Here is a 15,519-nt window from a genome sequence, read left to right as displayed (position 1 = left end):
ACGTCGGGTTTTCGTTCGGCCACGCCCCCCGATTTCCGTCGCGCGCATGCCGGCGCCGATGCGCCAAATTCCGATCGCGTGCGCCAAAAACCCGGGGCAATTCAGGTACAATCGGCGCAAAACGGAAATATTCGGGTAACACGTCGGGAAAACGCGAATCGGGCCCTTAGTAAATGACCCCCATTGTGATCACACCGGATACACACAGGGGTCAGCAGAGGCTGCGGACCACCGCGGACACAATGTGATCACACAGAATACACACAGGGGTCAGCAGAGGTTGCGGACCACCCGGGCACAATGTGATCACACAGGATACATACAGGGGTCAGCAGAGGCTGCGGACCACCCCGGGCACAATGTGATCACACAGGATACACACAGGGGTCAGCAGAGGCTGCGGACCACCCCGGACACAATGTGATCACACAGGATACACACAAGGGTCAACAGAGGCTGCGGACCACCCCGGACACAATGTGATCACACAGGGTACACACAGGGGTCAGCAGGGGCTGCGGACCACCCCGGACACAAAGTGATCACACAGGGGTCAGCAGAGGCCGCGGACCACCGCGGACACAATGTGATCACACAGGATACACACAGGGGTCAACAGAGGCTGCGGACCACCGCGGACACAATGTGATCACACAGGATACACACAGGGGTCAGCAGAGGCTGCGGACCACCGCGGACACAATGTGATCACACAGGATACACACAGGGGTCAGCAGAGGCCGCGGACCACCGCGGACACAATGTGATCACACAGGATACACACAGGGGTCAACAGAGGCTGCGGACCACCGCGGACACAATGTGATCACACAGGATACACACAGGGGTCAGCAGAGGCTGCGGACCACCGCGGACACAATGTGATCACACAGGATACACACAGGGGTCAGCAGAGGTTGCGGACCACCCGGGCACAATGTGATCACACAGGATACATACAGGGGTCAGCAGAGGCTGCGGACCACCCCGGGCACAATGTGATCACACAGGATACACACAGGGGTCAGCAGAGGCTGCGGACCACCGCGGACACAATGTGATCACACAGGGTACACACAGGGGTCAGCAGGGGCTGCGGACCACCCCGGACACAATGTGATCACACAGGATACACACAGGGGTCAGCAGAGGCCGCGGACCACCGCGGACACAATGTGATCACACAGGATACACACAGGGGTCAACAGAGGCTGCGGACCACCCCGGACACAATGTGATCACACAGGATACACACAGGGGTCAACAGAGGCTGCGGACCACCCCGGACACAATGTGATCACACAGGGTACACACAGGGGTCAGCAGAGGCTGCGGACCACCGCGGACACAATGTGATCACACAGGATACACACAAGGGTGAGCAGAGGCTGCGGACCACCCCGGACACAATGTGATCACACCGGATACACACAGGGGTAAGCAGAGGCTGCGGACCACCGCGGACACAATGTGATCACACAGGATACACACAGGGGTCAGCAGAGGTTGCGGACCACCCGGGCACAATGTGATCACACAGGATACATACAGGGGTCAGCAGAGGCTGCGGACCACCCCGGGCACAATGTGATCACACAGGATACACACAGGGGTCAGCAGAGGCTGCGGACCACCCCGGACACAATGTGATCACACAGGATACACACAGGGGTCAACAGAGGCTGCGGACCACCCAGGACACAATGTGATCACACAGGATACACACAGGGGTCAGCAGGGGCTGCGGACCACCCAGGACACAATGTGATCACACAGGATACACACAGGGGTCAGCAGGGGCCGCGGACCACCGCGGACACAATGTGATCACACAGGATACACACAGGGGTCAACAGAGGCTGCGGACCACCGCGGACACAATGTGATCACACAGGATACACACAGGGGTCAGCAGAGGCTGCGGACCACCGCGAACACAATGTGATCACACAGGATACACACAGGGGTCAACAGAGGCTGCGGACCACCGCGGACACAATGTGTTCACACCGGATACACACAGTGGTCAGCAGAGGCTGCGGACCACCCCGGACACAATGTGAACACACCGGATACACACAGGGGTCAGCAGAGGCCGCGGACACAATGTGATCACACAGGATACACACAGGGGTCAACAGAGGCTGCAGGCCACCCCGGACACAATAAGAACACAAAGGATACACACAGGGGTCAGCAGAGGCCGCGGACCACCCCGGAAACAATGTAATCACACCGGATACACACAGGGGTCAGAAGAGGCTGCGGACCACCCCGGAAACAATGTAATCAAACCGGATACACACAGGGGTGTGCAGAGGCTGCGGACCACCCAGGACACAATGGGATCACACAGGGGTCAGCAGAGGCTGCGGACCACCCCGGACACAATGTGAACACACCGGATACACACAGGGGTCAGCAGAGGCTGCGGACCACCCCGGACACAATGTGATCCCACAGGATACACACAGTGGTCAGCAGAGGCTGCGGACCACCCCAGACACAATGAGATCACACAGGATACACAGGGGTCAGCAGGGGCTGCGGACCACCCGGACACAATGTGATCACACCGGATACACACAGGGGTCAGCAGAGGCTGCGGACCACCCCGGACAAAATGTAATCACACCGGATACACACAGAGGTCAGAAGAGGCTGCGGACCACCCCGGAAACAATGTAATCACACCGGATACACACAGGGGTGTGCAGAGGCTGCGGACCACCCAGGACACAATGGGATCACACAGGGGTCAGCAGAGGCTGCGGACCACCCCGGACACAATGTGAACACACCGGATACACACAGGGGTCAGCAGAGGCTGCGGACCACCCAGGACACAATGTGATCACACAGGGGTCAGCAGAGGCTGCGGACCACCCAGGACACAATGTGATCACACAGGATACACACAGGGGTCAGCAGAAGCTGCGGACCACCCAGGACACAATGTGATCACACCGGATACACATAGTGGTCAGCAGAGGCTGCGGACCACCTGGGACACAATGAGATCACACAGGATACACACAGGGGTCAGCAGAGGCTGCGGACCACCCCAGACACAATGAGATCACACAGGATACACACAGGGGTCAGCAGGGGCTGCTGACCACCCCGGACACAATGTGATCACACAGGATACACACAGGGGTGAGCAGAGGCTGCGGACCACCCCAGACACAATGTGATCACACAGGATACACACAAGGGTGAGCAGAGGCTGCGGACCACCCCGGACACAATGTGATCACACCGGATACACACAGGGGTCAGCAGAGGCTGCGGACCACCGCGGACACAATGTGATCACACAGGATACACACAGGGGTCAGCAGAGGTTGCGGACCACCCGGGCACAATGTGATCACACAGGATACATACAGGGGTCAGCAGAGGCTGCGGACCACCCCGGGCACAATGTGATCACACAGGATACACACAGGGGTCAGCAGAGGCTGCGGACCACCCCGGACACAATGTGATCACACAGGATACACACAGGGGTCAACAGAGGCTGCGGACCACCCCGGACACAATGTGATCACACAGGGTACACACAGGGGTCAGCAGGGGCTGCGGACCACCCAGGACACAATGTGATCACACAGGATACACACAGGGGTCAGCAGAGGCTGCGGACCACCGCGGACACAATGTGATCACACAGGATACACACAGGGGTCAACAGAGGCTGCGGACCACCGCGGACACAATGTGTTCACACCGGATACACACAGTGGTCAGCAGAGGCTGCGGACCACCCCGGACACATCGTGAACACACAGGATACACACAGGGGTCAACAGAGGCTGCAGGCCACCCCGGACACAATAAGAACACAAAGGATACACACAGGGGTCAGCAGAGGCCGCGGACCACCCCGGAAACAATGTAATCACACCGGATACACACAGGGGTGAGCAGAGGCTGCGGACCACCCCGGACACAATGGGATCACACAGGGGTCAGCAGAGGCTGCGGACCACCCTGGACACAATGGGATCACACCAGATACACACAGGGGTCAGCAGAGGCTGCGGACCACCCTGGACACAATGTGATCACACCGGATACACACAGGGGTCAGCAGAGGCTACGGACCAACCAGGACACAATGTGATCACACAGGGTACACACAGGGGTCAGCAAAGGCTGCGGACCACCCAGGACACAATGTGATCACACAGGGTACACACAGGGGTCAGCAGAGGCTGCGGACCACCCCGGACACAATGTGATCACACCGGATACACACAGTGGTCAGCAGAGGCTGCGGACCACCCGGGACACAATGAGATCACACAGGATACACACAGGGGTCAGCAGAGGCTGCGGACCACCCCAGACACAATGAGATCACACAGGATACACACAGGGGTCAGCAGGGGCTGCGGACCACCCCGGACACAATGTGATCACACAGGATACACACAGGGGTGAGCAGAGGCTGCGGACCACCCCGGACACAATGTGATCACACAGGATACACACAGGGGTCAGCAGAGGCTGTGGACCACCCCGGACACAATGTGATCACACCAGATACATAGAGAAGTCAGAAGAGGCTGCGGACCTCCCATGACGCGTTGTGAAAACATAGGAAATAGGGTATGCCGGAGGACAGGGTATAGCAGGGGGCACTATATACACCAGAGGACGGGGTATAGCAGCAGGCACTATATACCCCAGAGGACGGGGTATAGCAGGGGGCGCTATATACACCAGAGGACGGGGTATAGCAGGGGCACTATATACACCAGAGGACGGGGTATAGCAGGGGGCACTATATACACCAGAGGACGGGGTATAGCAGGGGGCGCTATATACACCAGAGGCCGGGGTATAGCAGGGGGCACTATATACACCAGAGGCCGGGGTATAGCAGGGGGCGCTATATACACCAGAGGATGGGGTATAGCAGGGCGCACTATATACACCAGAGGACGGGGTATAGCAGGGCGCACTATATACACCAGAGGCCGGGGTATAGCAGGGGGCGCTATATACACCAGAGGATGGGGTATAGCAGGGCGCACTATATACACCAGAGGACGGGGTATAGCAGGGGGCACTATATACACCAGAGGACGGAGTATAGCAGGGGGCACTATATACACCAGAGGACGGAGTATAGCAGGGGGCACTATATACACCAGAGGACGGGGTATAGCAGGGGGCACTATATACCCCAGAGGACGGGGTATAGCAGGGGGCGCTATATACACCAGAGGACGGGGTATAGCAGGGGGCGCTATATACACCAGAGGACGGGGTATAGCAGGGGGCACTATATACACCAGAGGACGGGGTATAGCAGGGGGCACTATATACACCAGAGGACGGGGTATAGCAGGGGGCACTATATACACCAGAGGACGGGGTATAGCAGGGGGCACTATATACACCAGAGGACGGGGTATAGCAGGGGGCACTATATACACCAGAGGACGGGGTATAGCAGGGGGCACTATATACACCAGAGGACGGGGTATAGCAGGGGGCACTATATACACCAGAGGACGGGGTATAGCAGGGGGCACTATATACACCAGAGGACGGGGTATAGCAGGGGGCACTATATACACCAGAGGACGGGGTATAGCAGGGGCGCTATATACACCAGAGGACGGGGTATAGCAGGGGGCACTATATACACCAGAGGCCGGGGTATAGCAGGGGGCGCTATATACACCAGAGGATGGGGTATAGCAGGGCGCACTATATACACCAGAGGACGGGGTATAGCAGGGGGCACTATATACACCAGAGGCCGGGGTATAGCAGGGGGCGCTATATACACCAGAGGATGGGGTATAGCAGGGCGCACTATATACACCAGAGGACGGGGTATAGCAGGGGGCGCTATATACACCAGAGGACGGGGTATAGCAGGGCGCGCTATATACACCAGAGGACGGGGTATAGCAGGGGGCACTATATACACCAGAGGACAGGGTATAGCAGGGGGCACTATATACACCAGAGGACGGAGTATAGCAGGGGGCACTATATACACCAGAGGACGGGGTATAGCAGGGGGCACTATATACACCAGAGGACGGGGTATAGCAGGGGGAACTATATACACCAGAGGACGGAGTATAGCAGGGGGCACTATATACACCAGAGGACGGGGTATAGCAGGGGGCACTATATACACCAGAGGACGGAGTATAGCAGGGGGCACTATATACACCAGAGGACGGAGTATAGCAGGGGGCACTATATACACCAGAGGACGGAGTATAGCAGGGGGCACTATATACACCAGAGGACGGGGTATAGCAGGGGGCACTATATACACCAGAGGACGGGGTATAGCAGGGGGCGCTATATACACCAGAGGACGGGGTATAGCAGGGGGCACTATATACACCAGAGGACGGGGTATAGCAGGGGGCGCTATATACACCAGAGGACGGGGTATAGCGGGGGGCACTATATACACCAGAGGACGGGGTATAGCAGGGGGCACTATATACACCAGAGGCCGGGGTATAGCAGGGGGCACTATATACACCAGAGGCCGGGGAATAGCAGGGGGCACTATATACACCAGAGGACGGCGTATAGCAGGGGGCACTATATACACCAGAGGACGGCGTATAGCGGGGGGCACTATATACACCAGAGGACGGGGTATAGCAGGGGGCACTATATACACCAGAGGACGGCGTATAGCAGGGGGCACTATATACACCAGAGGACGGGGTATAGCAGGGGCGCTATATACACCAGAGGACGGGGTATAGCGGGGGGCACTATATACACCAGAGGACGGGGTATAGCAGGGGGCACTATATACACCAGAGGACGGGGTATAGCAGGGGGCACTATATACACCAGAGGACGGGGTATAGCAGGGGGCGCTATATACACCAGAGGACGGGGTATAGCGGGGGGCACTATATACACCAGAGGACGGCGTATAGCAGGGGGCACTATATACACCAGAGGACGGGGTATAGCAGGGGGCACTATATACACCAGAGGACGGGGTATAGCAGGGGGCACTATATACCCCAGAGGACGGGGTATAGCAGGGGGCGCTATATACACCAGAGGACGGGGTATAGCAGGGGGCACTATATACACCAGAGGCCGGGGTATAGCAGGGGGCGCTATATACACCAGAGGACGGAGTATAGCAGGGGGCACTATATACACCAGAGGACGGGGTATAGCAGGGGGCACTATATACACCAGAGGACGGGGTATAGCAGGGGCGCTATATACACCAGAGGACGGGGTATAGCAGGGGGCACTATATACACCAGAGGACGGGGTATAGCAGGGGGCACTATATACACCAGAGGACGGGGTATAGCAGGGCGCACTATATACACCAGAGGATGGGGTATAGCAGGGCGCACTATATACACCAGAGGCCGGGGTATAGCAGGGGGCGCTATATACACCAGAGGACGGAGTATAGCAGGGGGCACTATATACACCAGAGGACGGGGTATAGCAGGGGGCGCTATATACACCAGAGGACGGCGTATAGCAGGGGGCACTATATACACCAGAGGACGGCGTATAGCAGGGGGCGCTATATACACCAGAGGACGGGGTATAGCAGGGGGCACTATATACACCAGAGGACGGGGTATAGCAGGGGGCGCTATATACACCAGAGGACGGGGTATAGCAGGGGGCGCTATATACACCAGAGGACGGGGTATAGCAGGGGGCACTATATACACCAGAGGACGGGGTATAGCAGGGGGCGCTATATACACCAGAGGACGGGGTATAGCAGGGGGCGCTATATACACCAGAGGACGGGGTATAGCAGGGGGCGCTATATACACCAGAGGACGGGGTATAGCAGGGGGCGCTATATACACCAGAGGACGGGGTATAGCAGGGGGCACTATATACACCAGAGGACGGGGTATAGCAGGGGGCACTATATACACCAGTTGAATTTAATTTCAGGCCAACTCTTGGAAAACTCAAAAAATTCTTCGCCTTAACCCCTCAGTGACTGTGGGAGAGGGATCAGCATGAAGGGTCTGCGGGGGCGGGGCTGGGCGATTCTGCGGGGGCGGGACGGGTCAGGGGGTTGGAATAGCATGTGCACACTTACCTCTGCATGTAGGTCCAGGCTGAGGTCCACTGCTGCCTCTCCCAGGATCCTCTTGATCTCGTCCCTCTCACTCAGGGGCACCTGCGCCTCCACCAGTCTCCACAGCGATGGCGGCGCCTCCAGGCTCTCCCCGTAGCCGCTATCCTGGTCACTGCTCGGCGGCGTCATGGCGGCTGCACAGACCTGCGGCTACAGAGAGAGAGAGAGAGATAACCCCCTGTATCATAGAGATGGTGCCTTCCATTCACCCCCATCCCAGCAGGTGGTACAGTCCCCCGTAGTGTTACACCTGATGGATCCCCCTCACCTCGCCGACACTTCCGGGTCCCGTATCCAGACACAACTGTAACCATAGTTACCGCCTATAGTTACCAGCACAACCGCGACCGGAAGTGACTGAGCGACAACAAGGAAGGTAAAAATATACAGTGCACACACACAGTACTACTGCTCCTGTATATATAGTGCACAGTACTAGTGCTCCTGTATATATAGTGCACAGTACTACTGCTCCTGTATATATAGTGCACAGTACTACTGCTCCTGTATGTATAGTGTACAGTACTACTTCTCCTGTATATATGGACAGTGCACAGTACTACTGCTCCTGTATATATGGACAGTGCACAGTACTACTTCTGTATATATGGGCAGTGCACAGTACTACTTCTCCTGTATATATGGGCAGTGCACAGTACTACTTCTCCTGTATACATGGACAGTGCACAGTACTACTTCTGTATACATGGACAGTGCACAGTACTACTTCTCCTGTATATATGGACTGTGCACAGTACTACTTCTGTATATATGGACAGTGCACAGTACTACTTCCCTTGTATATATATGGACATTGCACAGTACTACTTCTTCTGTATATATGGACAGTGCACAGTACAACTTCTCCTGTATATATGGACAGTGCACAGTACTACTTCTCCTGTATATATGGGCAGCGCACAGTTGTACTTCTCCTGTATATATGGACAGTGCACAGTACTACTTCTCCTGTATATATATGGACAGTGCACAGTACTACTTCTCCTGTATATATGGACAGTGCATAGTACTACTTCTCCTGTATATATGGACAGTGCACAGTACTACTTCTCCTGTATATATGGACAGTGCACAGTACTACTTCTCCTGTATATATGGACAGTGCACAGTACTACTTCTGTATATATGGGCAGTGCACAGTACTACTTCTCCTGTATATATGGGCAGTGCACAGTACTACTTCTGTATATATGGACAGTGCACAGTACTACGTCTGTGTATATGGGCAGTGCACAGTACCACTTCTGTATATATGGGCAGTGCACAGTACTACTTCTGTATATATGGACAGTGCACAGTACTACTTCTGTATATATGGGCAGTGCACAGTACTACTTCTGTATATATGGGCAGTGCACAGTACCACTTCTGTATATATGAACAGTGCACAGTACTACTTCTCCTGTATATATATGGGCAGTGCACAGTACTACTTCTCCTGTATATATGGGCAGTGCACAGTACTACTTCTCCTGTATATATGGGCAGTGCACAGTACTACTTCTGTATATATGGGCAGTGCACAGTACTACTTCTGTATATATGGGCAGTGCACAGTACTACTTCTGTATATATGGGCAGTGCACAGTACCACTTCTGTATATATGGGCAGTGCACAGTACTACTTCTGTATATATGGACAGTGCACAGTACTACTTCTCCTGTATATATGGACAGTGCACAGTACTACTTCTCCTGTATATATGGGCAGTGCACAGTACTACTTCTCCTGTATATATGGACAGTGCACAGTACTACTTCTCCTGTATATATGGGCTGTGCACAGCACTACTTCTCCTGTATATATGGACAGTGCACAGTACTACTTCTCCTGTATATATGGGCAGTGCACAGTACTACTTCTCCTGTATATATGGACAGTGCACAGTACTACTTCTCCTGTATATATGGGCAGTGCACAGTACTACTTCTCCTGTATATATGGACAGTGCACAGTACTACTTCTGTGTATATGGGCAGTGCACAGTACCACTTCTGTATATATGGGCAGTGCACAGTACTACTTCTCCTGTATATATGGACAGTGCACAGTACTACTTCTGTATATATGGACAGTGCACAGTACTACTTCTCCTGTATATATGGACAGTGCACAGTACTACTTCTCCTGTATATATGGGCAGTGCACAGTACTACTTCTCCTGTATATATGGGCAGTGCACAGTACCACTTCTGTATATATGGACAGTGCACAGTACCACTTCTGTATATATGGACAGTGCACAGTACCACTTCTGTATATATGGACAGTGCACAGTACTACTTCTCCTGTATATATGGGCAGTGCACAGTACTACTTCCCCTGTATATATGGGCAGTGCACAGTACTACTTCTCCTGTATATATGGACAGTGCACAGTACTACTTCTCCTGTATATATGGGCAGTGCACAGTACTACTTCTCCTGTATATATGGACAGTGCACAGTACTACTTCTCCTGTATATATGGGCAGTGCACAGTACTACTTCTCCTGTATATATGGACAGTGCACAGTACTACTTCTGTATATATGGGCAGTGCACAGTACTACTTCTCCTGTATATATGGACAGTGCACAGTACTACTTCTGTATATATGGGCAGTGCACAGTACTACTTCTCCTGTATATATGGACAGTGCACAGTACTACTTCTGTGTATATGGGCAGTGCACAGTACCACTTCTGTATATATGGGCAGTGCACAGTACTACTTCTCCTGTATATATGGACAGTGCACAGTACTACTTCTGTATATATGGACAGTGCACAGTACTACTTCTCCTGTATATATGGACAGTGCACAGTACTACTTCTGTATATATGGACAGTGCACAGTACTACTTCTCCTGTATATATGGGCAGTGCACAGTACTACTTCTCCTGTATATATGGGCAGTGCACAGTACCACTTCTGTATATATGGACAGTGCACAGTACCACTTCTGTATATATGGACAGTGCACAGTACTACTTCTCCTGTATATATGGACAGTGCACAGTACTTCTTCTCCTGTATATATGGACAGTGCACAGTACTACTTCTCCTGTATATATGGGCAGTGCACAGTACTACTTCCCCTGTATATATGGGCAGTGCACAGTACTACTTCTCCTGTATATATGGGCAGTGCACAGTACTACTTCTCCTGTATATATGGACAGTGTACAGTACTACTTCTCCTGTATATATGGGCAGTGCACAGTACTACTTCTCCTGTATATATGGACAGTGCACAGTACTACTTCTCCTGTATATATGGGCAGTGCACAGTACCACTTCTGTATATATGGGCAGTGCACAGTACCACTTCTGTATATATGGGCAGTGCACAGTACTACTTCTGTATATATGGGCAGTGCACAGTACTACTTCTGTATATATGGGCAGTGCACAGTACTACTTCTCCTGTATATATGGGCAGTGCACAGTACTACTTCTCCTGTATATATGGGCAGTGCACAGTACTACTTCTGTATATATGGGCAGCGCACAGTACTACTTCTGTATATATGGGCAGTGCACAGTACTCCCTCCTGATCCGGAGTCTCATTCCTTGTAGCAGGATAATTATGTTATGTCTGGGGTGGTTCAGCCTTGTTTCCGGAATTCACAGACAGATGGGATATGTGGAATGTGCGCTTATTAGGATCCGTGTGGACTAAACCCCTATATATAATTTTGCTGAGCGGTTCTGGTCCCTGTAGACACCAGGAGATTGTATCATATTATGCCAGTAAAAATAATGTAATAAATCTTTATTTCTCTAGCCCCATCATATTCTGCAGTGTATCCTATTATCCAGGATGGGATAAGGATAACTATTTCTTATTTATGTTCCTTCCTGGAAAATGAATTTGACAGTGCTTATACAAAGGTCACAAGAGCTTACAATCTATAAGGAGGACCCACAGGAGGTGACAGTGCTTGTACAATGGTCACAAGAGCTTACAATCTATGAGGAGGAGGAGACACAGGAGGTGACAGTGCTTGTACAATGGTCACAAGAGCTTACAATTTGTGAGGAGGATGAGACACAGGAGGTGACAGTGCTTGTACAATGGCCACAAGAGCTTACAATCTATGAGTGGATGAGACACAGGAGGTGACAGTGCTTGTACAATGGTCACAAGAGCTTACAATCTATGAGGAGGAGGAGACACAGGAGGTGATAGTGCTTGTACAATGGTCACAATCCTACAATCTATGAGGAAGAGGAGACACAGGAGGTGACAGTGCTTGTACAATGGTCACAAGAGCTTACAATCTATGAGTAGGAGGAGACACAGGAGGTGACAGTGCTTGTACAATGGTCACAAGAGCTTACAATCTATGAGGAGGAGGAGACACAGGAGGTGGCACTGCTTGTACAATGGTCACAAGAGCTTACAATCTATGTGGAGGAGGAGTGACGCAGGAGGTGACAGTGCTTGTACAATGGTCACAAGAGCTTACAATCTATGTGGAGGAGGAGTGACGCAGGAGGTGACAGTGCTTGTACAATGGTGACAAGAGCTTACAATCTATGAGGAAGAGGAGAACACAGGAGGTGACAGTGCTTATACAATGGTGACAACAGCTTACAATCTATGAGGAAGAGGAAACACAGGAGGTGACAGTGCTTGTACAATGGTCCCAAAAGCTTACAATCTATGAGGAGGAGGAGAACACAGGAGGTGACAGTGCTTGTACAATGGTCACAAGAGCTTACAATCTATGAGGAGGAGGAGAACACAGGAGGTGACAGTGCTTGTACAAAGGTCACAAGAGCTTACAATCTATGAGGAGGAGGAGAACACAGGAGGTGACAGTGCTTGTACAATGGTCACAAGAGCTTACAATCTATGAGGAGGATGAGAACACAGGAGGTGACAGTGCTTGTACAATGGTCACAAGAGTTTACAATCTATGAAAAGGTGTAGTGAACTGCACAGACTTTAGGCCCCTGTTTAGTGAATGTCTTCCACTGGTGGTCCTGGGGCAGAGACTGGCGAGTCTGGCTGCTGAGATGTCCCTGCACTCTGTGCTTCTAATTATAAGTTTCATTTTTATGTGATCCCAGCGTGTGAAGCTTAGCAATGACCACTGCCAGGATCAACATGAAGAGGAACGCAGGTAAGTCCCCAGTGGTGTCGCTCCTCAGCTCTCTGCGTCCCCAGTGGTGTCGCTTCTCAGCTCTCTGCGTCCCCAGTGGTGTCGCTTCTCAGCTCTCGGCGTCCCCAGTGGTGTCGCTCCTCAGCTCTCGGCGTCCCCAGTGGTGTCGCTCCTCAGCTCTCAGCGTCCCCAGTGGTGTCGCTCCTCAGCTCTCGGCGTCCCCAGTGGTGTCGCTCCTCAGCTCTCGGCGTCCCCAGTGGTGTCGCTCCTCAGCTCTCGGCGTCCCCAGTGGTGTCGCTCCTCAGCTCTCGGCGTCCCCAGTGGTGTCGCTCTTCAGCACTCGGCGTCCCCAGGGGGAAATAGTAGGGCAATAGTGCTAAGACATGCCTCAGGTGAAGCCAGGACCAGGGCTTCTTCCCATACAGTCAATGGCAGATTCTTGGCAGCAAAGCTTTATGTGTGCACTATTCTTAGTAAAGCATTAACATGACTGGTCCTGCCTGGAGGGTCCTCTTCCCTCACCTGTTGTGTTGCTCTAGGGGCCTATTCCCTCACTTGTTGTGTTGTTCGAGGGTTCTCTTCCCCTCACCTTTGGTGTTGCTTGAGGGTCCTCTTCCCTCACCTGTTGTATTGCACGAGGGTCCTCTTCCCTCACCTTTTGTGTTGCTCGAGGAACCTCTTCCCTCACCTGTTTTGTTGCTCGAGGGTCCTTTTCCCTCACCTGTTGTGTTGCTCGAGGACCCTCTTCCCCTCACCTGTTGTATTGCTCGAGGGTCCTCATTTCCACACCTGTTGTGTTGCTCAAGGGTTCTCTTCCCCTCACCTGTGGTGTTGCTCGAGGGTCCTCTTCCCCTCACCTGTTGTGTTGCTCGAGGGTCCTCTTCCCCTCAAATGTTGTGTTGCTCGAGGGTCCTCTTCCCCTCACCTCCCCTGTTGCTCAAGGGTCCTCTTCCTCTCACCTCACTGTTGCTCGAGGGTCCTCTTCCCCTCACCTCCCCTGTTGCTCGAGGGTCCTCTTCCTCTCACCTCCACTGTTGCTCGAGGGTCCTCTTCCCCTCACCTCCCCTGTTGCTCAAGGGTCCATTTCCCCTCAACTCCCCTGTTGCTCGAGGGTCCTCTTCCCTTCACCTCCCGTGTTGCTCGAGGGTCCTCTTCCCCTCACCTCCTGTGTTGCTCGAGGGTCCTCTTCCCCTCACCTCCTGTGTTGCTCGAGGGTCCTCTTCCCCTCACCTCCTGTGTTGCTCGAGGGTCCTCTTCCCCCACCTCCCGTGTTGCTGGAGGGTCCTTCAGTCACTTGGCAGATTCTCTGGTGGGCAGGTTGAGGCCGGCTCATTGTCTCATATCTGCTGGAAATCTTTTAGAAGAGGCTGTACAGTGTAGCAAGCAATATGGCCGTCCTATAGTGCTCCCTGCACTGTGTATAGTGCAGGGGGCACCAGATTCGGGATATCTCAAGCTCCTTTCCCTGCCCTGACAAAGTGCACCTCCTTATTTTTGGTGCACCTTTAATATAGGGCGTGCAACTGAGCACCGGAATGCCCCCTTCAGGGCAGAAATTTTGTATGCATGATGCCTGGAGCAGCTGTGCCACAAAAGGGTCGCATGTGGCACAAATGTTGCACGGACACTTCTTAAATACCTGTGCAAGCTCTTTACCCCTAAAAGAATGTGCAAAATCTGACAGAAAACTGGAGCAAGGTCCTTAGTAAATGTGCCACTGAGACTGTGTGATGTCACAGCAAGCGGTCACCGAGACGCGTGATGTCATAGCGAGTGGTCATCGAGTCCGTATGATGTCCCAGCGAGCGCTCACCGATACCGTATGATGTCCCAGCGAGCGGTCACAGAGACCGTGTGATGTCCCAGCGAGCGGTCACCGAGACCGTGTGATGTCCCAGCGAGCGGTCACCGAGACCGTGTGATGTCCCAGCGAGCGGTCACCGAGACCGTGTGATGTCCCAGCGAGCGGTCACCGAGACCGTGTGATGTCCCAGCGAGCGGTCACCGAGACCGTGTGATGTCCCAGCGAGCGGTCACCGAGACCGTGTGATGTCCCAGCGAGCGGTCACCGAGACCGTGTGATGTCCCAGCGAGCGGTCACCGAGACCGTGTGATGTCCCAGCGAGCGGTCACCGAGACCGTGTGATGTCCCAGCGAGCGGTCACCGAGACCGTGTGATGTCCCAGCGAGCGGTCACCGAGACCGTGTGATGTCCCAGCGAGCGGTCACCGAGACCGTGTGATGTCCCAGCGAGCGGTCACCG

General features: G+C 53.3%; 1 protein-coding gene across 3 annotated transcripts in view; it reads right to left on the bottom strand.

The window, feature by feature from the left end:
* Positions 1-8,498, bottom strand: part of CCDC24 (coiled-coil domain containing 24) — a 36,896-nt gene extending 28,398 nt beyond the window's left edge. For 2 of the 3 annotated variants that reach the window (XM_072128025.1, XM_072128023.1), the window contains exons 1-2: positions 8,409-8,498; positions 8,102-8,290 (exon numbers count right to left, since the gene is read on the bottom strand). In XM_072128025.1, the coding sequence (XP_071984126.1) occupies positions 8,102-8,269 (168 nt within the window). In that variant the 5' untranslated portion in view covers positions 8,270-8,290; positions 8,409-8,498. Of the gene's footprint in view, positions 1-8,101; positions 8,291-8,390 lie in introns of all 3 variants that reach the window. The other variant, XM_072128024.1, reaches the window with a different exon arrangement.
* Between the last annotated feature and the right edge of the window lie 7,021 nt (positions 8,499-15,519).

This window comes from Engystomops pustulosus, chromosome 10 (assembly GCF_040894005.1).
Source record: "Engystomops pustulosus chromosome 10, aEngPut4.maternal, whole genome shotgun sequence".
In the NCBI taxonomy this organism is placed as follows: Eukaryota; Metazoa; Chordata; class Amphibia; order Anura; family Leptodactylidae; genus Engystomops; species Engystomops pustulosus.
The sequence above is the reverse complement of the archived record's forward strand: the minus strand, read 5'-3'. Positions and strand labels throughout refer to the sequence as shown.